Source organism: Halichoeres trimaculatus, unplaced genomic scaffold, assembly GCF_033239565.1.
Source record: "Halichoeres trimaculatus isolate MK-OKI-2021-1 unplaced genomic scaffold, fHalTri1.1 fHalTri1_scaffold_10, whole genome shotgun sequence".
Taxonomy (NCBI): domain Eukaryota; kingdom Metazoa; phylum Chordata; class Actinopteri; order Labriformes; family Labridae; genus Halichoeres; species Halichoeres trimaculatus.
In genome coordinates this window covers 26,065,246-26,086,711 of record NW_027437187.1, presented here as the reverse complement: position 1 = coordinate 26,086,711, position 21,466 = coordinate 26,065,246, and the positions used below count along the sequence as shown (strand labels likewise).

The 21,466-nt window shown below is 40.0% G+C and overlaps 1 protein-coding gene across 3 annotated transcripts in view; it reads left to right on the top strand.

Moving 5' to 3' along the window:
• Positions 1 to 21,466, top strand: part of LOC141796885 (calcium-independent phospholipase A2-gamma-like) — a 31,605-nt gene that overhangs the window by 410 nt on the left and 9,729 nt on the right. Inside the window, exons 1-8 of one of the 3 annotated variants that reach the window (XM_074678190.1) lie at positions 55 to 143; positions 233 to 1,331; positions 3,444 to 3,593; positions 5,753 to 5,904; positions 6,126 to 6,220; positions 7,165 to 7,336; positions 7,820 to 7,877; positions 8,237 to 8,431. In XM_074678190.1, the coding sequence (XP_074534291.1) occupies positions 426 to 1,331; positions 3,444 to 3,593; positions 5,753 to 5,904; positions 6,126 to 6,220; positions 7,165 to 7,336; positions 7,820 to 7,877; positions 8,237 to 8,431 (1,728 nt within the window). In that variant the 5' untranslated portion in view covers positions 55 to 143; positions 233 to 425. Of the gene's footprint in view, positions 1 to 36; positions 1,332 to 3,443; positions 3,594 to 5,752; positions 5,905 to 6,125; positions 6,221 to 7,164; positions 7,337 to 7,819; positions 7,878 to 8,236; positions 8,432 to 21,466 lie in introns of those variants that run through there. The other 2 variants (XM_074678189.1, XM_074678188.1) reach the window with 2 other exon arrangements.

Genomic DNA, 21,466 nt, shown 5'->3' with positions numbered 1-21,466 from the left:
TTCATGTAAACATCTGTTTTTGTTGTCTATCACCAGGTTTATGAAAAGGGAGAGAATAGATCTAGTGTTTTTCTGGATATTTCTGGATGGCACAGACACCTGTGAGCTGAAAGATGAGCTATATGTGGTCTCCCAATATCTGGGTGAGAGTAAACAGAGCGTGTCATCTCTGTCAAACACATGCTCAAAAGTCAGCAGCATCACTTTCCTTGTGTGGCACCTCTCACTGCAGGGTTCATGTACTACAATCGTATTGCTACAAGGTTGGCTACATCAGCTGGAGACACATCCACCACCTGAGGATTACTGGGCGTAAGAGATGGCTCTGTAAAGCAAGCCAGGCTAGACAGAGGCTTGGGCTCCACACCAGCTCCCCATATTTGAACACTTCAGCCTCTCGTTGGTCTGCTGGTCTGAGCCAACACATGTCACGAGTCAGGAACACACTGGACACAGTTTCTAAAGCTGTGAGTGGGACACATACAGAACTTTTTTCAAAAATTGCAAGACTCAAGCCTAACGCTCTAAAGAAAAATGCTGAGGCTAGTGTTGAATCAACACAACAAGCAGAAGAGCCATCTTCTCCTGCTCCCAGTGATTCTACTGCCTCTTCTATTACACCTACACCTGTATGTAATATATCTCCTGCCAGTCTTTCCACTTCTTCTGCTGGTGCTACCCCTAATTCAAGTGCCACTACCTCAACTCATTCACATAGTTCCACCCAAGCAACTATTGCTTCCACAGTTCAGGCTGCACGGGAAGTCAAGGAAAAAAGGCTGAGACGCATCACTCCAGCTGTCAAAGCCAATGCTGCCAAGAAGCAAGAAGAGCTGAAACTTTCATCAAGGGATTCTGAGACCAAGAGCCCAAATCTCAAACAAAACACAGCACTTTTCCACCCAAGCACCCTCTCAGTCAGCCTGGATGAGACCTACAACTACTTGGCCAACCACATCAACTCCTACTTTGGTTCAAAGACTGAGGACACTAAAGACAACACTGACTCCTCTGCATCCCCTCAGGGTAAACAAACAAGTGACCTCATGCCAGTGTCTGTGAAAACAGATGCTGTCGCTCCAGTTACCCCACCTACCCCTAAAAAAGGTTTTGGACATTACCTGTCTTACTCAGCTCCAACTGTGCAAGCTTTTGTGGGAAGCTACATTGCTCCCCTTGTCCCCAAGTTTGGGAAAGCAGAGTCCAAAACTTCAGCAGCGGAGGAGAAGAAATCTGAGGATGCACAAGTCAAACCCATCGAGGCCGCAATTAGTAAGGAGCAGAAGGCTGCAGAAGAGAAAGCCAAGAAACTCCTGCTTCAAAGAGAGAAGGTAGGTCCATAAAAACATTATTTCACTGAATAAAAAGTCCAAATATTACCTTTTTAAGGATAAGAAGGAAGTTTGTCCAGGGCTGACATCACAATATGTATATCCATCAGACTCCTTTACAACAGGATAAGCGCAATTTGACGAGAAACGAAGAATAAAAGAAGACTCAGACAATAAAACAACCAGTCTGCACTTTTATGTTTCCTTTAGATGTAGCGTCATGTCAATTATTCGTTGATATCGCACCTGACTCGGTTAGAGCGGTGGTTGTCAAACTTTACAATGATGTACCCCCTGTGTAATTTTTTTTCTGCCAAGTACCCCCTAACAAGCACAAAGCAGTTTAGGTTGGAAAAAGAGGCGTAAAACACAGCGCTGTAACATCAGTGTCAGATGTATGAAATACTCTTTAGTAACAGTTGCTGAAGATCCGCTGGCTTCATGCCACTGTTGACTAATTTCACCCTGCAGAAAAATCACTAGGCCTTGGGTGGTTTGCAACATGTGGACGTGAATCCCATTTAGCATAAATTTTCCAAATACTGACAGAAGTTTGTCTGCTTTTGCCTTCTTTAGTGCGTGTTCCCCTCGTGTTTTCAGCATTATTGCTACTATGCTTCAAGCACGAAGCTGGTATTGTGTCTCGGTAAGAGGGGAGACTCTTGTTTTTGAATTGAATAACCTCTTGGATATAATATTCAGTTAGACCAAACTTATATTTGATGCAATCATTAATGGAATAAATAGTGTTAAAGAAATTCTGCTTCATTTACATTATTTTGAATATACATTTTTTTAACCTTGCGTACCCCCTGGAGTGGCCTCACATACCCCAGAGGCACACATACTCATTTGAGGACCACTGTATTTGAGGATAAGACATTGCACCTAATTAAAATAATGATAGCACCACATAAAATTAAAATAAAAACTGAGCCATAAACAAGACTGATACAAAGAGTCTATTTTGTGTACGGCAACCAAGACTTCTCTTGTCTTTCTTAAACATGTTTCCTCAAATGTGTGCATCCATCCACACATTCTGAGAACCTGGTAAATAATAGCAGGGTTCTCGCTTTCCTCACATTGACTAAAGCTCCCGTAACACTGTAGGTCTCATGGTAGAGTACTGACCTGACGTGCTGCCTGAGTTCTAGGAATCCATTTTCAAAATAACCCCCCTGTGGACTAAGGGGCCACAGAAACTCATAACATAAACACAACAAATACTATGTTTGACACACAATGATGATTTACAAGATGGCTGTTGGCGTGTTATATGACCAATTTCTGTCTTTGGTTGGTAAATGTGGTTAATTTGATTGACTGGTGTATTTTGGTCAACTTGTGTTGTGTGATTTAATCCATCAAGGTAAGCAAAGTAGTTTGAGGTGCATACAGTGTGTCTGTGGACCATGATTACATTTACTGAGTAGCAGCTTTTTCCTTGAATTTCTTCATGATTTAATCACACACCAAAAAAAGCTGCATTTTTAAAGGTCAGTTCACAACTAGAGGGATTTTCAGGACATTTGGTAACAGATATTAAAACTTTATTTACTTTAAAGATGATACAAGAATTATTGTGTTAATGACAAATTTTTTAAAAATGTTGCTTGAACAAGAATCTTGAAACAGAGATTTTCCAAACATAACAGTGGTAAGTTGTAGAGTGAAGAAACTAGGAGTAGTGAGAAGGACAATTTGGAGGAAGGGAAAAGCATCAAACTCTGAGATACTTAAAACTTTTGAGAAGCTTGGAAGAGCATCAATATTGTTGGCTGGCACAAACTGGCAGCTTGCAATAGTCAAAGCTTGAGTGTAGCCACATGAGTAGCCACTGATTGCCATGGATGATTGACAGCTCTGCGTAACTAGGGTAAACACAAATTTCCCACAGAAAACTCAAAGCAATCGAAACATCAGAAGACGAGAACTCATACTAAGAAAGATAAATACAAGAGTCCAAACCACACAGTAATGACAACCCTCGCTGGTCACTTGCACTGTATGTGTTTTAAATGAGTCATTCCACTACATCAGGTTTAAATTAGGATAACAGCTAATGTTTGACAGCCTGAGCACTCTGATTTTTCCACATTTGTCTTGTAGATCATCGCCAGGGTGAGTGTGGACAATCGAACCCGGGCTCTGGTTCAGGGCCTCCACAGAGCATCTGATGTAAGGGTCTACATCAACAGGGTGGAGGACCTCAGCTACCATCTCCTAGAGTTTCCAGAGACTGCTGGAGTTGCTGTTAAGGTGAGAAGTCTGTACAAGCTGTCTATTTTCTTTTTCAGCATTTTTCTTCAGAATGCTTCATGCTAAAGCTTTGTCAGCTGCTGCTTTGCACGTCAAACACATCAAATATATATATATATATATATATATATATATATATATATATATATATATATATATGTGTGTGTGTGTGTGTGTGTGTGTGTGTGTGTGTGTGTAGCGTATTGTTAACAGCTTAGCATGTAAATACTGTTAATAATGACCCCCCTGCCTGTGTCTAGGATTTTTCCCATGACAAACGAAATGTCACAGGCCTGCAGCTATAGGCAGCCTGCATACTGAAGCATTTATTTATGTCTCCCTCTTATCTGTAATGGTGTCAGGGGCATATACCGTGCTGACCTATTTCAAACCAAGGACACTAAAACTAGCACATGCGAGGAAGGTTTGGTAATAATGTTGAGCTAAACATTGTTATGGGACAAATTACATTTGATTTAAGTGTCACCATCATAAAAAACAAAAACAGGTGAAAACTTTCAGGTGATTGACTGACCTGAATTTTGTCTTGATACTGACCAATGTTAAGAACATATATCCTCTGCAAAAATGTTTTTTAATCTTATCATTCAGTCTACCTCAAAGAGGGATATAATGCCTTCCCTTATTTTAAACATGGATACTATGAAGTAACAATTCTAGATGTCCATACCTAATGTGTAGGGCTGAACAATTAATCAAATATAAACCGACATTGCAATGTAACAGAGTGCAATTTTCAAATCGCAGAGTCTGCAATTTATAAAAATAAAATTTTAAAAAAGTTTCATGTACACAAACCTTCAGTCTATTTCATTTCATCACAACATGTAGGCCCAGCTTTGATACTATAGAATGATATAGAATATTTTATTTATTGTTTTAGTAAATAATGCAAAAGATACCCCCCCCCCCAAAAAAAAATAAAATAAAATAAAACGAAATAAAAATAAATAATAATAATAATAATAATAATAATAATAATAATAATAATAAAATTAATGAATAAAATTGAATGCTAAATCGCAGTATTGGTCCAAAAAAAATCGCAATTAGATTATTTTCCCCAATGGTTCAGCCCTACTATTGTGTGCAGATGACACACTGGAGGAGTGGGCCTCAAACACTAAGGTCTGCCCATAGTTAGAGGTGTCAAGAACAATGCCTAGTCAGAGGGAAGGGGGTATGAGGAGCTGAAAGTCTTAAAGAGACAGCAGGTAAAAGCAAGTGTTTCCTATAAAGGCTGAAATAAGAGTTTTTAGAAAACACCAGTGCAAGAAAAATAGGGATTTTCTTTAACTGTGACGTACGTAAACCTATTACAAGAGGGACAGAATGATACTACCCTAAAGACTGAGACCCTCTCTTTGATAATGATGTAATGTTATGTCATGAAAAGACATATTCAAAGATGTGGAGGCAGCAGTCTTGGTATATCTTGTTCTTTGTACGAACAAGACTCTAGTGTTTTTATTTCAGTCAGGGTTTGACTAGCATTAGTCTTATTGTGACTTGAAAATAATTTAAAAAACTTATCAACTCCTACCTGAGTGAGAAATGCAGTCTTCTGCTTCAGGAAGTGTGTAGTATTTGCGTCCTTGTTTGACTTACTGCATGCTGGGAGAAAACAAACAAAACAGGTAGTAAGAACAAATAAAAGAACCAAGAAAGAGGCAGCAGACTGTTGGAAGTAGATTCTGTAGTAACACAAGAAACTTTGCCCAACACTTTGTCTATGTTTGAAGTATTTAAAACATTGATACCTTTTGTGTGTTTCTCAAAGGTTTAAGAAAATTTGAGTGGAAAGATGCTGCTGAGATAGACTGATATGTTTCTTTTCACAAGCAGGCTCAATGTTTCTGATGGAAAATGATACAGAAGAGGCATTGAAGCATATTAAGATTTTCCAAAAGCTCTTAACGTTAAGCTAAGATGTTTCTGGGTCATTTCTCTCAATAACAAATCTTACTAAGCCAAAAAGACTATTTGACTAATCCCTGCAATTTTCAGCCTTGTCTGTTGTTTGCTATACATACAGGTAAATGTACATCACCACCACTGGTCTGACCAGACTGCAGTAGACAGACAATGTTTTGTATTTCCTGTTTTGACCGTCGCTGTTTGTTGACATGTTCCTTTAGGAGAAGGTTATCCCCTGTTTGCTGAGGCTAAAACAGGCCAATGATCCAGGCCTGAGGGCAGCAGTGAGAGAAGCCCTGGCTTTGGTGGGCTACCCAGCACCGGTTAAAGGCAGAGGCATACGGATCCTGTCCATTGATGGAGGAGGGTTAAGGTACAAGTTCAACTCTTCTTATTGTCTGTGAAGTAAGATATGAGAGAGTGTTGTCCATTTTGGTCAAAGTATAAAAACATCTCATTGTATCATGCAATTGATTCATTGCTTCTTAGCAATTTTTATTCCTTGACCCATTGCTATTATTATCGCCAGTTGAAGTCTTTCATCCAATGTTTTCTTTTTATTTATGGCTGTGTATGTCTATTTTTTGCTTTCAGAGGACTTCTTGCACTTCAGACGTTACACAAGCTGGAGGCCCTGACCGGAAAACCCATTTACAAACTCTTTGATTATATTTGTGGTGTCAGCACAGGTACGCTGTCCTCCTGCCCTATTTCTGCGTGTGTGAATGGATGTGTCTGGATTATGAAAGCAGAGTGCGAGATTGCGGGCTGGACTGGCGGCACTGATTGCACACTGACCCATTTGTTGATGTGCTGTTGTTTTGACCTCAATTTCTAGTCCAAATTTCACTCTCAAAGTCAGGCCTGTTTGCAGGAAAGTAAGCCTGGAGCAAATCTGTTTTGATCTTTTTTAATTTATAATACATAATGAGGGTGAGAATTTCTCTAAAATGCTGCCTCATTAAGTTTTCAGGTAATGTCAATGGTCTTTTACCAGTTTGCAAAATCACCACAAGGGGTTGCTGTTGACATGCTAAGAATACTTGTTTTCTCCTTTCACAGCAGATTGATATACTGCCTTTTATTTGTTGAGCAATTTAGTTCTTAATCACCAGCAGAAGTTTTTATTTGTCCCCAGCTCCCATCAATCCTCTCAGTCTTAATCTCCACCAGTTGGACGCGCTTCATTTTCACATTTAGAGAATGTCGTCAAATGATAAATGATCATCATCCACTTGACTGAAAGATGGTCACACATAGATATAACCCATCTGGGTGGCAACTGTTTATTTTCCCCACCGAAGTTATTTATGACCACCCTGTCTCTGTCCTGTCTGTATTGTTGTTGCTCGGTAATGTGAACAGGAATCAGTCTTAAAGATAAAGAAGCTGGGAGGTATTTGTTTTTGGAGTAAAAGCCAGGTTAATCCCACAGACTTCCTATGAATTGTTAAACTGTCAGGCAGCTGGAGTTACAACATATCCCCACCTGTTTGCTCTTTCATTACCAAGACTATCTTGTAGCATTCCCAAAGGAGTGACTGAATCTTTTATACTTCTCCATGTTTGTTTACCATTATTTCTCATTCATGTTCCCTCTTTGAAAGTTGTTTGTTTTGTTTTGTATCCTCAGGTGCTATCCTTGGGTTCATGCTGGGTGTGTTCCAGATACCACTGAATGAGTGTGATGATCTGTACAGGAAGTTGGGTTCGGATGTTTTCAAGCAGAATGTCATTGTTGGGACCGTGAAGATGGGCTGGAGCCACGCTTTCTATGACAGTGAAGCCTGGGAGAACATACTCAAGTCAGTGCCTTTGTCATTGATAGTCTCACCAGTGATAGCAGTTTCGGTTGACTTCTTGTACTTTCTATCGCTCTTACTGCACTGTCAAGTGAACAAAGGGGGGTTGCAGAAGCTGCTAACTAAAAATATGGAAAGAAGCCAATCACACCATGCATGCTGTTATTATTCAATGTTAGCGCAATTAGCAACATCAGCATTATTGCAAACTGTACTAAATTACAAAAAATGTTATTAAAATCTTATGTTATGCCAAAGCAAAGCTGAAGTCTTATAAACTGCACATAGATTGTTTTACATAGCCTAAAAACCATATAACAGGAAAATCGTATTTTGAAAATAGTCTTTCTGCCTAGATACTGATGTTAGCTTCCGTTAACTCTGTGCAGGAGAGTAATTTGAGTTCTGCCGAGAATATTCCTAACAAGCCATAATGATATCTAAAATTAAGTCAGCCAGAAAATCATCCTATTTCTCTTTCTGCAGGGAGAAAATGGGCTCTCACCTCTTGGTAGAGACTTCACGGAACCCAGAATGCCCCAAGGTGAGTCTTTAATGACATTCTGACTCATTCTTCCCTCTTGTTCTACTCTGGCTCCAACTATTGAGCCTCTGCTTTTCTATGTTTACATCGGAAATCAAAAACAAAGCTCTTTTCTTGATCTGCATCTTGCAAACAGCTACATGAGTCACAGAAGAGAGATACACTCTAAAGCCATATAAGACAGCGTGGATAAAGCAGTATATAAGATTTCATATGTCAGCAGACTCCTCTGGCTCATTGATTAGAGATGATACTCAATGGATCTGTCAGAATGTAAACCTCTATATCAGATCCTGTTTGAAATGCCATCTCATGCTAAAAAACAAATTCAAGCTGTGTCTCATTTTATTTACCTATAGGTGGCAGCAGTGAGCACCGTTGTGAACCGGGGCACTCCTCTAAAGGCTTATGTGTTCAGGAACTACAACCTGCTTCCTGGGGTGCGCTCCCACTACCTGGGGGGCTGCCAGCACCAGCTGTGGCAGGCCATCCGTGCCACGTCTGCTGCTCCTGGGTATTTTCAGGAGTTCACGCTGGGAAATGATCTCCACCAGGTCAGTCCCTGTCGCAGCTGCAATGCACATCAGGCATGGCACACTTGATTAAACCAATAGTTTATCCCTGAAGTATTTCCATTTACTGCTGTTGGCAAAGTCACAGGATCAATAGAATCTGATCAATATTTAAGTTTTAAAACCTCTAGCTAATGTTTAACCAAGGATGATTGTCATGAGCTAAACTATTGCTTTAACTAAAACTGCAGGGTACTTTTAGACGGTCACTATAAATAGATTTATCATGAATAAAAATGAGACTATTTTAAGATCACTTTTAAAGTCCTCTCATGGCTTTAAAATGGCTTCATTAGATATTTCATATTACAAAACTTTTCAACTTCAACATTTAATAAATAATAATCTGGAGAGCTTAAACACCATATTGATCTGAATATATGATGATCTTAGATTTAAGACGACCCCTTTTTTGCCAAGACATATATTTGGGAACAAGGCTTTTCAATAAAATTCTTGCTTTATCATGAAGAAGATTGCATTTAACCTCTTAAGACCCAAGCTTTTGTCTGGTGTGCAGTTTTTAATTCACCTTACTATTTGGGATAAGTAAGAACTTATAAGTACACTAACTAAACTTGGTCTTTGAATGGGACGTTTGATTATTTGTTTTATGAGTTCTGTATTAGTTGTTGTTTTTTAGTGTTATTGCACTTAAATACATTGTTTTTTTCACTAAAATGGGTAATGTTGTGATTTTACCAAAGGTTGATGTGGGCAGTGTCCCTAAATATGGCTAATAGGTCAAAGTTATAAAAAAAAAATTATCATGGGTTTGGGAGACAGAAATGTAATGTCCACATATGTGGATGATGGGCCTTAAGAGGCTGAAATTGTAGCACAACATTGATAAAAAAGCAGTATGAAAAAAGGCAGGATGTTGTTTATAACAGCATAGTGCCATATAATAGTTCAGCTCATATCACAATGGAGAAAAAAACTATGCAAAAATGAAGGTACACTGTTGTTTATAACAGTATAATAGTACAACATCGAGTGCATTAAACATCACAGTGGGTAGGGGAAATGAATCAGTGTATCCCCTGCTGTTGTATGATCTACTATAGGTCAGGTGTATACCTTTTTTTTTATTTGACAGACTAAATAACCTTATGTTATTTATCTTATTTACATGATGGGATGCCATTTCTGTCTCTACATGGTTGCACGTTCACACTTTTCTGCTCTCTGTATCCTGCAGTTCAGAGTTCTGCCCTAATGCGTTGACAGACACACCAACACATGAGGGACACGCATACACAGACAAGCACACTCCACAAAGCAAATAGAGTCAGGAAAAATAATGTTACAACCACCAAAAGAAACACAGAAAAAAAACTTTTTAAGTGCTTCTAGCCCTTCTTTGTACATTATCTGTCACTGTAAGGAGGTTTTATGGAGTTACAAGTGAGAGAAAGAGAGAAGGACAGAAAGGTGGTGCAGCTGTTCAAAGCCTAGTCCCCTATAATAACAAACCCCCACTTTTTTAAAGAAGATTTCCCGGGGAAAAAAAATGGTGTTCATTCTTGTCTGCTGTGATGCATGAAAAGATTCACCAACACATCCCCCCTGTGTCTCAAAGAGTTCTCAAATCTTATCATTTTGCTTTAAAAATGCAATATCTTTTTTACAGCAATATCCCTTTACAAGATTATTTTGAACTCAAGCTGTTTCTCACACCCTATATTTACACACTGTGTTAGAGTTTCACTGCAGTCCCCTGCTACAGATAAACAGGGCGCATTGTTGGTAGGCTGGATGTGAATCCTGCATACTGTCGCTGTGGACTGTACAGCGTTTGAAGGATTTGGAGAAGCCTAATGAGAAAAATCCTCTGCACAGCAAGCAGGAGGGAGGAACTTCATTTCCGAGCTGTCAGTGTTTATTTCCAGTCAGTTACATTTTGACGAGAGAGTGAGGGGTAGAGTCACAGCGAGACACACTTAAGTACGTCTCCAGTAAACAGGTATGCATTAGCCATCAGTAGCATAGCAAACAGCCTGACCACACAAACGTTTTACTGATCAATATGTTCAGCTGCTTTATCTGAGTTTGCTGAAAGGGAGCTTACTAAGAACAACATGAATAGGAATGTAACAGAAGGTTAGAAATATGTCAGAAATGTATTTCTTCAAAGCAGAAATTACCAGGAGATTGAAACCAGAAAATAACAGATGGGAAGACATTGATTGAAGTCACTCTGCTCCACTTCTTTGAGTTTTTAGTTCATGTAGCCTGTGTTTGACCTGACTCATCCAGATGTCAACATCCCCTTGGATTGACGTTCCAGCACAGATGTTTTGTAGGGATTGACTCATCCACCATAGACCTAGCGCACGTGAGTGAGCATGTGTTTGCATCAAAGGCGGTATCCCGTGTCGACCTGCTCCCACACTCTTAATTGGAAGCTGTGTTAACCGAGTAGGTGAGGGGGGAAGTTCATGAGAGGAGAATGAAAGAGACTGATAGATGAAAAAAACCCACCTGTGGTAGGAGATTTCCCCCAGCATGCTGTCTAGCAGGTCTCAACCCACTCTGAAATGCATAAATTAACTAAACGCAGCGAGTGTTTCCTTCATTATACACAACTGTTTGACTGCTGCATCGGCCTCGTTAGACTGAAAAAGACAGACAATCTCATTATGGAGCTGCTACTCCAGAACCTGTTAACTGTTAGCAGGAAGCCTCACACTGATTGAGGATGAGACAGCATCAGTCTAATACATCCGATGACTTATCAGTTAGGTTTATGTCTCACTTTAATGCAACTTCTGTTAAAAGAAACTTCCAACTGACAAACTGAATGGCAGAAAAGAAGCTCCAGTCCCAATTTATTACCAGGCTTTTTATTTTCCTCTGTTGTTCCCAAGCTAACAAACTCTTTGGAGAATAGTTTAAAGTAGTGTTTTTCTTTGACTGCCATTTCCTGTGTGATTTGTGCTGTTGCTCTTTTGTTCCTCTTCTTGTCTCTTTTCTATTTATAGAACAGTTTTTACCTGTGTTCACTCTGACTACAGCTAACATTTTGGAGGCATGAAGATTAATATCAAGCTTAACAAACAAACACTACAGCTTGCAGTTGGAAATAAGACATCAGAGGCATGTTTATTCATTCCTTAATGTAAGGGATCGTTGTTAAACAATTGAACAAGAGTTCAGAGTCCAAGTCCCCAGAAAATAATCTAAGTTGAGCTTATCTGAAATCCCTTCCATAGGTCAGAGTCCCAGTTACCTGAGTCTTGGCCTAAGTAGAGTCCACATAACCTCAATTCAAGTTGAGTCAAGTCCATACTACCTGAGTCTAAGTCCAAGGTTAGTCCTAATTATGTGAGTTTGATTTAGGTCTTATGCACATGACTCAGAGTCCTCAAGGAGTTGCCACAACTTCAAGTCAGGTCAGGGTCAAGTCTACAATTGTTTTTAGCAGACACTTTCATCCAAAGCGACGAACAACACAAGCAAGAATTTTGACTGGAGGTAAAGACCTTGGTAAGTGCAACACAGTACTTCAAGTTTGAATGGCAATGCCATGTAGTGCCAGCAAAGTGCCATTTTTTGTTGATTTCTTTTCCTTTTTTCAATATATGTATCTAAATAATGTAACCACAACTAATAATTTAACTTTGACAGCATTGTTCACCTTTAAACAACATCCAGTATTCAGCATTGCCAGTGCTGATTAGTTACTAAGAGCGGGGTTAGACCCTCTGATTCATTCGGCCCCTGAGGACAAGAAGAGAAGGGTCAAATTAAGTCCTTAGAGGGACTGAGAGGAGTTTATAAGTGATCTTGCAAAAGTCCCCCGTCTAGATATATGCCTGCATGTAATCCACACTTTAAATGAGATTATCAGCACCAATATTGCAGGTTACAGGTTATTTCAGAATGCTACTTTGTAGCTTCACCATCAGGTCAAGCAGGAGTGGATTGATTTAGGACAAATCTAAGTCTTTATGAACACCACACCAGCTTACAAAGTTTAGTAGTGAGAAGAGAACTGTGTTTTTCTCTTTTGACAATTTCTGTGATTAATTTTGTAGTGATGGTAGACACAGGAGCCTAACTGTGAGACAGAAAAAGGACAGAAGAGCAGAGGAAAGATAAACAGGATAGTGATGCAGCCCGAGCCAAATGTTAACAGGGGCTTAACAGTTTGTGATCATGTCCATTCCAATCCACATGCAGCAGTTATTCTGCAGTGGTCTGTTCAAACTTGAGAGTCATTTAATAAAATGAGGAGTGAGGTTACATTATCTCTGCTTGGTTGATTCACTAACGTTACAGATTATGGTCATGTTTTAGAGCACCAGGCTGCGCTAAATATAGACAGCTACTTAACCGCATACAAACTAACACTGTTGTCACATTAGCCTACAAATATGTCGTAGCATCGGGCTGCCGATAGCACTGTATATAGCCGGCTACTTCAACTTTTGCTTGTTGCCATGTTTCAAACAGATGAGTCCTCAGACATCTCTTAAAAGTAGCAAGATGATCATATGGAGTTGGGTAATTAATTCCACCATATGGGAACAACAGAGGAGAAGAGTCTGGCTAAAGATTTAGAGCCATGCTGGGCTGGGAGCAAGTCCCTGATATCCAATTCCAAGTCCATCCAAGTCCCCATTACCTGAGCACAAACAAAGTCTCATAAAATGACTTTGAGTCATTTTATGAGACGAAGTATGAGACTAGTCCCTTTACCCAAGTTCAAGACCAACAGGGTCCTCATTACCAGAGTCAGATTCCCAGTCAAGTCCTTGGATGATTCAACTGCGAGACAAGTCTCCATTGCCTGGGTCAAGTTAAGTCTGAGCCAAGTCTTACTGAAGGATTCGTAAAGAGTAACAACAAGTCTAAATGCAACAAATACTTATCAGGGCAGAAGTACTGGAAATCTGGACAAAGGTCAGACTCAAGTTACAGTTCTGGACTAGAGTGTAAAAACACTGTAACAAAAAACCATATAACATCAAAGATGTGAAGTTACAGGAAAACTGTTATGAAACGATACATAAAATGTAACAAAACATTAAAAAAATCTAAGCAAGTTTTCATTTTATGACCAAAAGAAAAAGGTTTTCAGCCCTGTAAAACCGCGGCTTGTAATTCACAGAGATGTAAACTGAGTGAATGAAATTCAAAAGGCTGTTTAATCCTGTTGAATCAAACAGAAGGAGCTATTGTGTCCAGTCAGGAGAAATGTTGATGCTGTATCAAATTAATAAGTTTCCCTTTTGCATTTTTCAGTGATTTAACAAATGTTGGGCAAAAACAAGGTTTGATGTGAAGTGTTTAAAAGTGTATCAGTCTCCATGTGAACCTCCCCAGTTTCCAAATGCCACCCAGCATGATGGCTTTATCTGTTGGATACTTGAGCCACTTAAACCAGTCAGGAGCAAAACATGCCATCTATGTGATGTAAGGATTCCCCGCAGAGAGAGGCATCTCGCTCTTTTCCACAAACGCCCACTGAGTTTTCCACTTAATTCAAAGCCCAAACAATTATCCTTTTGTTTCAGTAAGCGCAAGAGAGTCGCCATGCCATGTGCCGAACGAATGCTGGAATTCTCCAACATCATTCACAAGAAAGTTGTGATTGTTTGACGACGAATCTGTGATTCCTCCGGCTGGAATCTGAAAGAGCCAGAAGTTTAGATCCAGACTCCTAACACGGGGGAAATTGTAACTCAGAGCAAGACCTTTGAAGCGGGGCAGCCGTGGTTTTATCAAAGCCTCACACTTGCTGCCATAGCCATGGAGAGGATGCGTTAGCAAGGGGGAACAAGGGAAAAGAGAAAAAAAATAGACAAGATGAAGGGAGGGAGGTTCCACATTAGAGCTCTCGCAGTTATCTCTGCTCTAAAGAACACAGACGAAGAGGACTTCAGATGCTCCACAATGGATGCCAGGGCATGCATGGAATGGCGAGGAGGGCCCAATTTTTTCCGCCTAGTTGCCATGGCGTCTCCTGAGGTGATGGGGAGGAATGGGAGCATGTTTTTCGCGCCCAGCTCTGCCAGCATTTAATGGGAGGCATGGCATCAATGCAAGCTCTTGAGAGCCCCCAACGTGGCACAGCGCTCAGCAGAGAGACTCCACACAGTCTGAAATGGAGCAGATCACATTAGCACTCCCATAGCATAAATGAGTCTAAGAAGTTATTAAATGTGGCAGCTTTGGCGAAAAAACCCGGGCAGTGTGGTACTGTAAGAGCAAAGAAGGGGAAAAGGCAAAGGGTCTCACATAATTAAGTGCCGTTCCCAAAGTGCAGCTCGAGAAATCATAACCTTTTGGATCACCCCTTTCACTTCTCTTTTTCACCCATAAAGGCCGCTGGAGGTGAAGTTATTGGCTGTAAATTACATGCTCGGCAGCGCCACTGTGCTTCTCATATAAGGCTGGGCGGTGTAGAGGTGCTGGAATCAGGGAGGTGTAAATCTGAGCTTTAGCCACTTTCTTACCCCAGCCCTCTCCTCCCCGTGTTAAGCCTTCAGAGCTCGGCCTGGAGGCTGTCAAAGGATGGAGCTCAGACTATTGAGCCCTGCCTCAGACAGTTTCCTCCTCCCACACAGGCTCAGGATTTCTGTCCTCTGAGTAAAACAAGCTCTCATTGATTGTGGTATTGTCATTTTACCCCTGTTTGACCCACTGTCTGCCTCTCCTGATCTGTGACACTGCATTTGTAAGTTTCCATTAATTTCCAAACACTTAATTTTGCCAGCTTATTTGATGACGGTGAGGCTTGTTCACTGACTGTGCTGGCTGGAGCCCGAATGGTATATCAGTTAACATATTAATACACCAAAAACGTCAAAACGTGGAAAACGTCAATAGTTGAGGCCATGTTTTTTCTTTCAAATATTCTGGTAGTACATTTATTTTGCCTGGAAAGGTTGAGTTTTGTTTGGTTAGCAGAACAGGCTACAACTTTTGCCTTACAAATAAAAAGAACTTTTTAGAAAAAGAAAAGAATTAAGGGAAGAATTCAGTGACCAAACATGCAAAATAAGACAAACATTCAAGAAGAATAACTACTCATTCCCCAAACAGTGTTTGCACTGAAAGAAATCCCAGTTAATGATTGGTTTTAGTTTTATGGGAAGTAAGGTGAGAAATGTTGTGTTCAAGGTAAGACTAATTGGTTTCTAAGGACAGGTTTCAAAGCGAAAGCAACAGATGGTGTTCGCTAAATCAGAAATGCTGACTCAATCTAACTTCTGGTCAACCAAGAAACTGGCTAAGAGACAGAGCTGAGGTGAGCCTTTTGCTTGCTGGATAAACGTCTAATGGGCCCTCCAAGTCTTAATATCAGTGTGTACCAATGGAGAAATATGTGATTCAGACTATAATTCTTCTTGTACCAGGCTGTAAACATTTGGCAGCAAGAACTGGTGTTTTATCATGGGTGTCAACATGGCTACTTGGCTTTTGAAGCCAGCCTCAAGTGGATACTTGAGGAACTGCAGTTTTTAGCACTTCTTTGTCTTGTCTAGCCACTTGTACAAGAGATACTGTAGGTTATAATAAAATAGGGTCCTGTGGTCACGTACCAAAGTGTCCTCAAGCAAGGAACAGAACCTTAAGTTGCTTCCTCTGTTGTTCAGCGATGTGTGAATCTGTTTGAATGAAATTAGCTAAAACTGAAGATCTCTTTCTGTGACAGCGTCTGTCATCAGTATGTGAATTTGTTGTGTATGTGTGAATGTGACAAACAGTTTGAAAGCACTTTGAGTGGTCAGAAAGACCAGAAAGGCGTCGTACAAGTACAAGTCCATTTGATATTTAACTCTTTAAACCCTAAGGTCTTCCAATTGATGGACTTTGAGGTCACTACACAATAAAAGACATCAAACAAAGCACTTATCCCACATGAATATAATCATTACATTAAACAAGAGAAACTCAACAACAAACCCCATCAAGTCATACGTCAAACAAACTTTTTAATAATTTAAGAAGTGCTGGAGTTATTACTCTGAGCCAGTGACTCAAATACCAATACTGACACCTCTGAGCAAGTTTCAGAAGTGTTCCCTTTAATAAGACACCTAAATGATTCAAATGGACTTTGTAGATGCGGACATATACCCTTTTCATTCATCAGAAAGTTTGGGCTTAAAAGATTAACCTTCGACATTTTGCAGCTTTGTCCACAGGGGGCGCCAAAATCAACACACATGAAAAATAAATACAGTAACTTTAAAGTTAAAGGCCCTTTGATAATATTGTCTCAAATTTGCTTCTTCTGCCATCAGTTTGATAAATAATTAACTTTTCCAATCACAAATGCGTATCATTCTGTGAAAACTTTATCTCAGTTGCCGTGACTGTGGTGTAAAAACCCTCTGCTTTTAACAATCCCTTTTCATTTCATAGCCCAGCACACTTTACAGGCTCCTCACTGCTGCACCTCCAGATGAAAAAGTAAATCACACCTTGCATCACATTGTGTTGATATGCGAGTGAGTGTGTTCAACCAGCTCTCCTGTGTGCAGCAGGGAAATTAGCTTTAAATTGCCCAGCAGAGGAGTTATGATGATGGACAGAAAAATTATGCTTTCTAATATGAAGTTGTCAAACATGCACATGAAGCCCAAAGGGAATCCAGACTGAGTAAATACAAGCAAGGGGCCTCTGCGCTCATTTATATCACTGAAAGAACTGGCATAGTTTAATCTGCATGGCTGCAGCTGGCAGGGATGATTCATTGTTTCAATACTCAGTGCACATGTGTGGTCATGTTTCCTCTGAAGGTAACTGCAGACGGTAAATCTCAATTCCCTTAACTGCTGAGGGCAGAGTTGGCACCCACAGAGATAGCTCCTTTTTTGTTGAAAGCTTGGGAAGATGGGGCTCATTGTGACCTTGGGTGCCTTTAAGGCAAGAGGGCAAAAAGAAGAAGTGCTCGGCATAATTACGTAATACGGCGTGAAGACCTCTGACTTGGCTCGACCGCAACTGGAGTGGAACTCACTACACTGACACTGTTGTCACTCTCATCCTCAGTGATAACAATGGTGGCCTTTGTGTGGATTGGATGCCATTTAGGCAATTATTTGGACTCAATAAGCACATTTGCTTTCCCGATTAGGATTCTGATTTAGGAGTGAGAATAGCTCGCTTTTTGCAAACTGAAGATTTAAAGTGTTCAGAGAGTGGACAGAGGTCTTTTTTTTTACAGCAGCCTAATTATCCACTCAATCAAGTGAATGACCATCTCAGGAAAACAGTGTTGTTATTGTGAAAGGCATAATCAAGCTTATGTAATGCTTCCCTAATTAATGGCTTGAGAAGAAGGGTAGCTTCATCATAAGTCATGACAGAGCTCGGTGCCCCTTTAGAGCAGCGCTGTCAGAGAAGCAACACCAGAAATCGTAATGTGAGTTTAACTCTATATGAACATCGAAGGCTTTCCTCATTTAGATTTAACCAAGCGCTCTGTTCTTCTTTAATAAGCTGTGTTGAAGCTCACCCACTGGTTAGAGAGGCAGGGAGAGACAGAGAGGCAGGCTGAATGAAGAGGATGAAGTTTGCTGTCCCAGCTAATGGGAGCTGGCATACAGTGGCGCGTGAAATGACTTTTACTGATCCTGATGATAGCACCTCTTTCCCATTCAAATCAGCTCTCCTCTCAGGACGGCCTAAACCGGCACACTGAGATAAGCTCCTAAAAGTTAATGACAGAGGAGGAATTTCAAACAGTAATGCATGGGCCCTTTAAATCCTGCGTGTTTTCGTTTTGTTTATTTATCACAGCTCATGTCATTTGAGCAGTTTCATTCAGGAAATGATCCTGGAGCAGATTTTTCTAAAGCCATATTTCTTTTTAATTGGCCATCTGAAGAATTGAAACATATTCCCAAAGGTGCAGGAGGCCTAATTAGTTGAAAAAGTCACTTTAATTGAGCTACAGGAAAAGAAGGAGCTGATTTGTGAATCAATCATTAGACCCTGAAGGGTACAGGCAAGGCCACAGCAGCAGTGATTCTCTGGAGTGTCGAGAAAACCGGCTTCACCGGAATCAAGGAAGTAAGCCTTTTCAGGAAGGAAAGGTTTTAAAATTCAGTTTAGGTAAAACTTCCATAAGATGGTCGAACTGACAGGATGTGCCCTGTGAGAACGTTTATCTGTTGACACATGCCAGATTTCTTCCCAGTGAGATTGAGTCATTGTGAGTCTGTGCAGCATTATGGCTCTAAATCCTCATAAATGGAAGTGACCTTTGCCTCGCATCCTGCTGCGTGTTTGACAGCTAACTTCAGCTGGGCCACTTTGTATGCAAAGCTCTTTTGCAGTTTATCCTAAGTACATCATTGTTTCTAACTTAACTCTTTATCCAAATATGCCCTGGCCCCAAGAAACCCTTGTTTGAGAATGTGGCAGAGGGCCAAGCATGGGTATTTCAGGCTTTCAGGCTTTTCCACTGCGGCTTTAACATCTGTGCAGCCTGAACCTGGTCTCCCACCAGCTAGCTTGAGTGTAGTGACCGTAGAGGAAAACTAAGGCAGCAAATATTTCCCTTCTTCAGAAAATGTCCCTATCAGAAAGCTCCTTCACTATCAAAGAAACAGGCTCCACTATGTCTCCCACTGGCTCTGAATTGCACGAGCAGGTGCACTGAAATGGAGACAAGTTATAGCATTCATCTCCCAGCTCACAAGAACATTGTGCAATTGGCCTCTAATGTTACATGCTTGGCTCTGTGTGCAAGGCCAGGCGCTGTGCTCATGAAATTTGCCCCCAGCCATCGGCACAAAGAAGCCATGACTGGACCCAGCCTGTTGCCATAATTGCCTCCAAGTTGAGAAAACGGAGCAACTCTCAGTGGTGTGAGTGATAAGAAAACTGCAAAGTATTTTTGTTTCCAGCTGGGATCGTCTGGTGCTTGCCACAGAGACGGTCCCCTCAAAGTGTACATTAGGAAAGACTCCAGCTCTGGCATTTTTTTCTCCCTTTTCTGTGATTCATTTCTTAGTCTGCCAGACACCCCGCTGGTGCATAATGACGTGCTTTGGACAAACGGCTGCCTCAGCAGTTCTCCCATGCTCTGTGGCACAGTGAAACCCTCTTTGTGGGACTTCAGTGAGACGGGGGCTCTCTGAGGCTCACGCTCTCGCAGGAACTCCTCGTCATATCTTACTTTAAGGTTTTACATGATTCATAAGGCACATTATCGTAACAGATGAATTCTTTTTGGCAAAGTTTTTCCTTCAGACAGTTTATCTCAGAGGGACAGGAGACATTTGTTTTTGTAGTTTGTCTGCTGTTCTTCTTGATGTGGCTTCACTGAAGGCTGGCTCAGTCTGTCAGTCAGTGTCAAAGGAAGAAAATCATCTGTTTGTACTGATTCACAGGAGAAATCCTAATTATTACAAATTATTTATCCCTGGAAAAAACTTGAAACAAGCTTCTTTGATTAAAACTAACCAAAAGAAAAGCAGCTGATCATTTTTGATAACAGAATCGATCAAAAGTACAACAAAATCAAAAGAAACTCTGTGGCACTGATTCAGATCAGCTCCTCATTCTGCAATGGAGAAGAAACAGCTAGAGCTCCATTATCCATCCTTCTTACCCCTTTCCTCTGTTGCTTTTCATGCTGCAGGTCTTTATTAGTTTGTGGCTTCAGGTGTGCTAAATCACCAGCTGGTTCCAAGGTGTAGAGAAGTGAGAGCTGCACCAGGAGAGCAGGAGACGGTCAGAAAGTAAGAGAGAAACCAGGCAAACAGAAGAAACAGATTCACAGGCTGAAACGCCGCCACAGGGTTAGCATTAGATTTTTGGTGTGATGTACCGCTGTGATTATTAGATGGTATTTAAGGGCCCCAAAGACGGACTGGTAATGAATTAAACGCTTCTTCAGATTCCTTTTTTTGTAGAATTAGGTCAAAGTTTTCACTTGTTTGTGACTAATCTGAAAATTTATTAAAGATGTTCACACCAGATATTGTTACATGACATTACTAGACAGTCAAAATTATTACTAATGTTTTATTTTACTTTGATAATTGCAGGCCAAAACTGATGATAACACGTTAGGTCTTTGGAAGCCACCCACTATTAGCTGGGGCTGTAACACCCAAAAATAGCTGCTGCCATTTGCTTAAATGTTATTTGACCCTGTTTTAAGATGAGGTTATTATAGTTAATGAAAACCCATTAAAACCAAGGAAATAGTAAAAACATGAGGTGAAAAACAATTTTGTCCACTGAAATAAAAATACAAACAAGGCTTTATCAAGATGCAACAACTAACTTAAACTGTAAGGAAAAAAAAATCCATTCCAATCTATCTCATACATACTATTTATATTTATTTTTTAATAACCATTCATTCAGTGGCCAGACAGAATAACACTGAGTGATACATTATATTATTGTGTGGGATTGTTTATTTATCTGTCCTCATTGAATGCATTTTTGAAAATGGTATGTTTTGATTTTTTATATCACAATGCTTTTTATCACAATTTTGAGTCTCGCACCTGACAACTACCCCACATCAAAAAGAAGACCTAAACAAATACCAAAACTAATTAAAAATTGAAAACAAAAAGGCAGAACAAAATGAAACAAAAACAACAGAAAGTATTAAAAATATAAGAGCCTTGGTGTAAGAAAGCACAAATGATAACCCCACAAAAAGAGGAAGAAGAGAGTGATTGTTGTGCTCAAAAAATAAATAAATAAATAAAATTAAATTAAATTGTATTTATAAACATTTTGGTTGGGAAAGTTTACACTAATGAAGGTTTAAACTTATGCATCACAGGAAGCAAGGGAGGGTTTTAATGTAAAATAGTAATAATAATCACTTGATTTAACAAAATATTATCAATTCATCACAAAAAATCTCGAAATGATAAAATGTCTGATACAAAACAGAAACAAAATCATAAATAACAGAAAATTTGATATTGATTTTATTATTATGGATATAACAAAGCAATAAACAGAAAAAAATCATTTAGAAATGTCTGCAAAATTTAAAAAAGAAATTTACAAAATTATGTT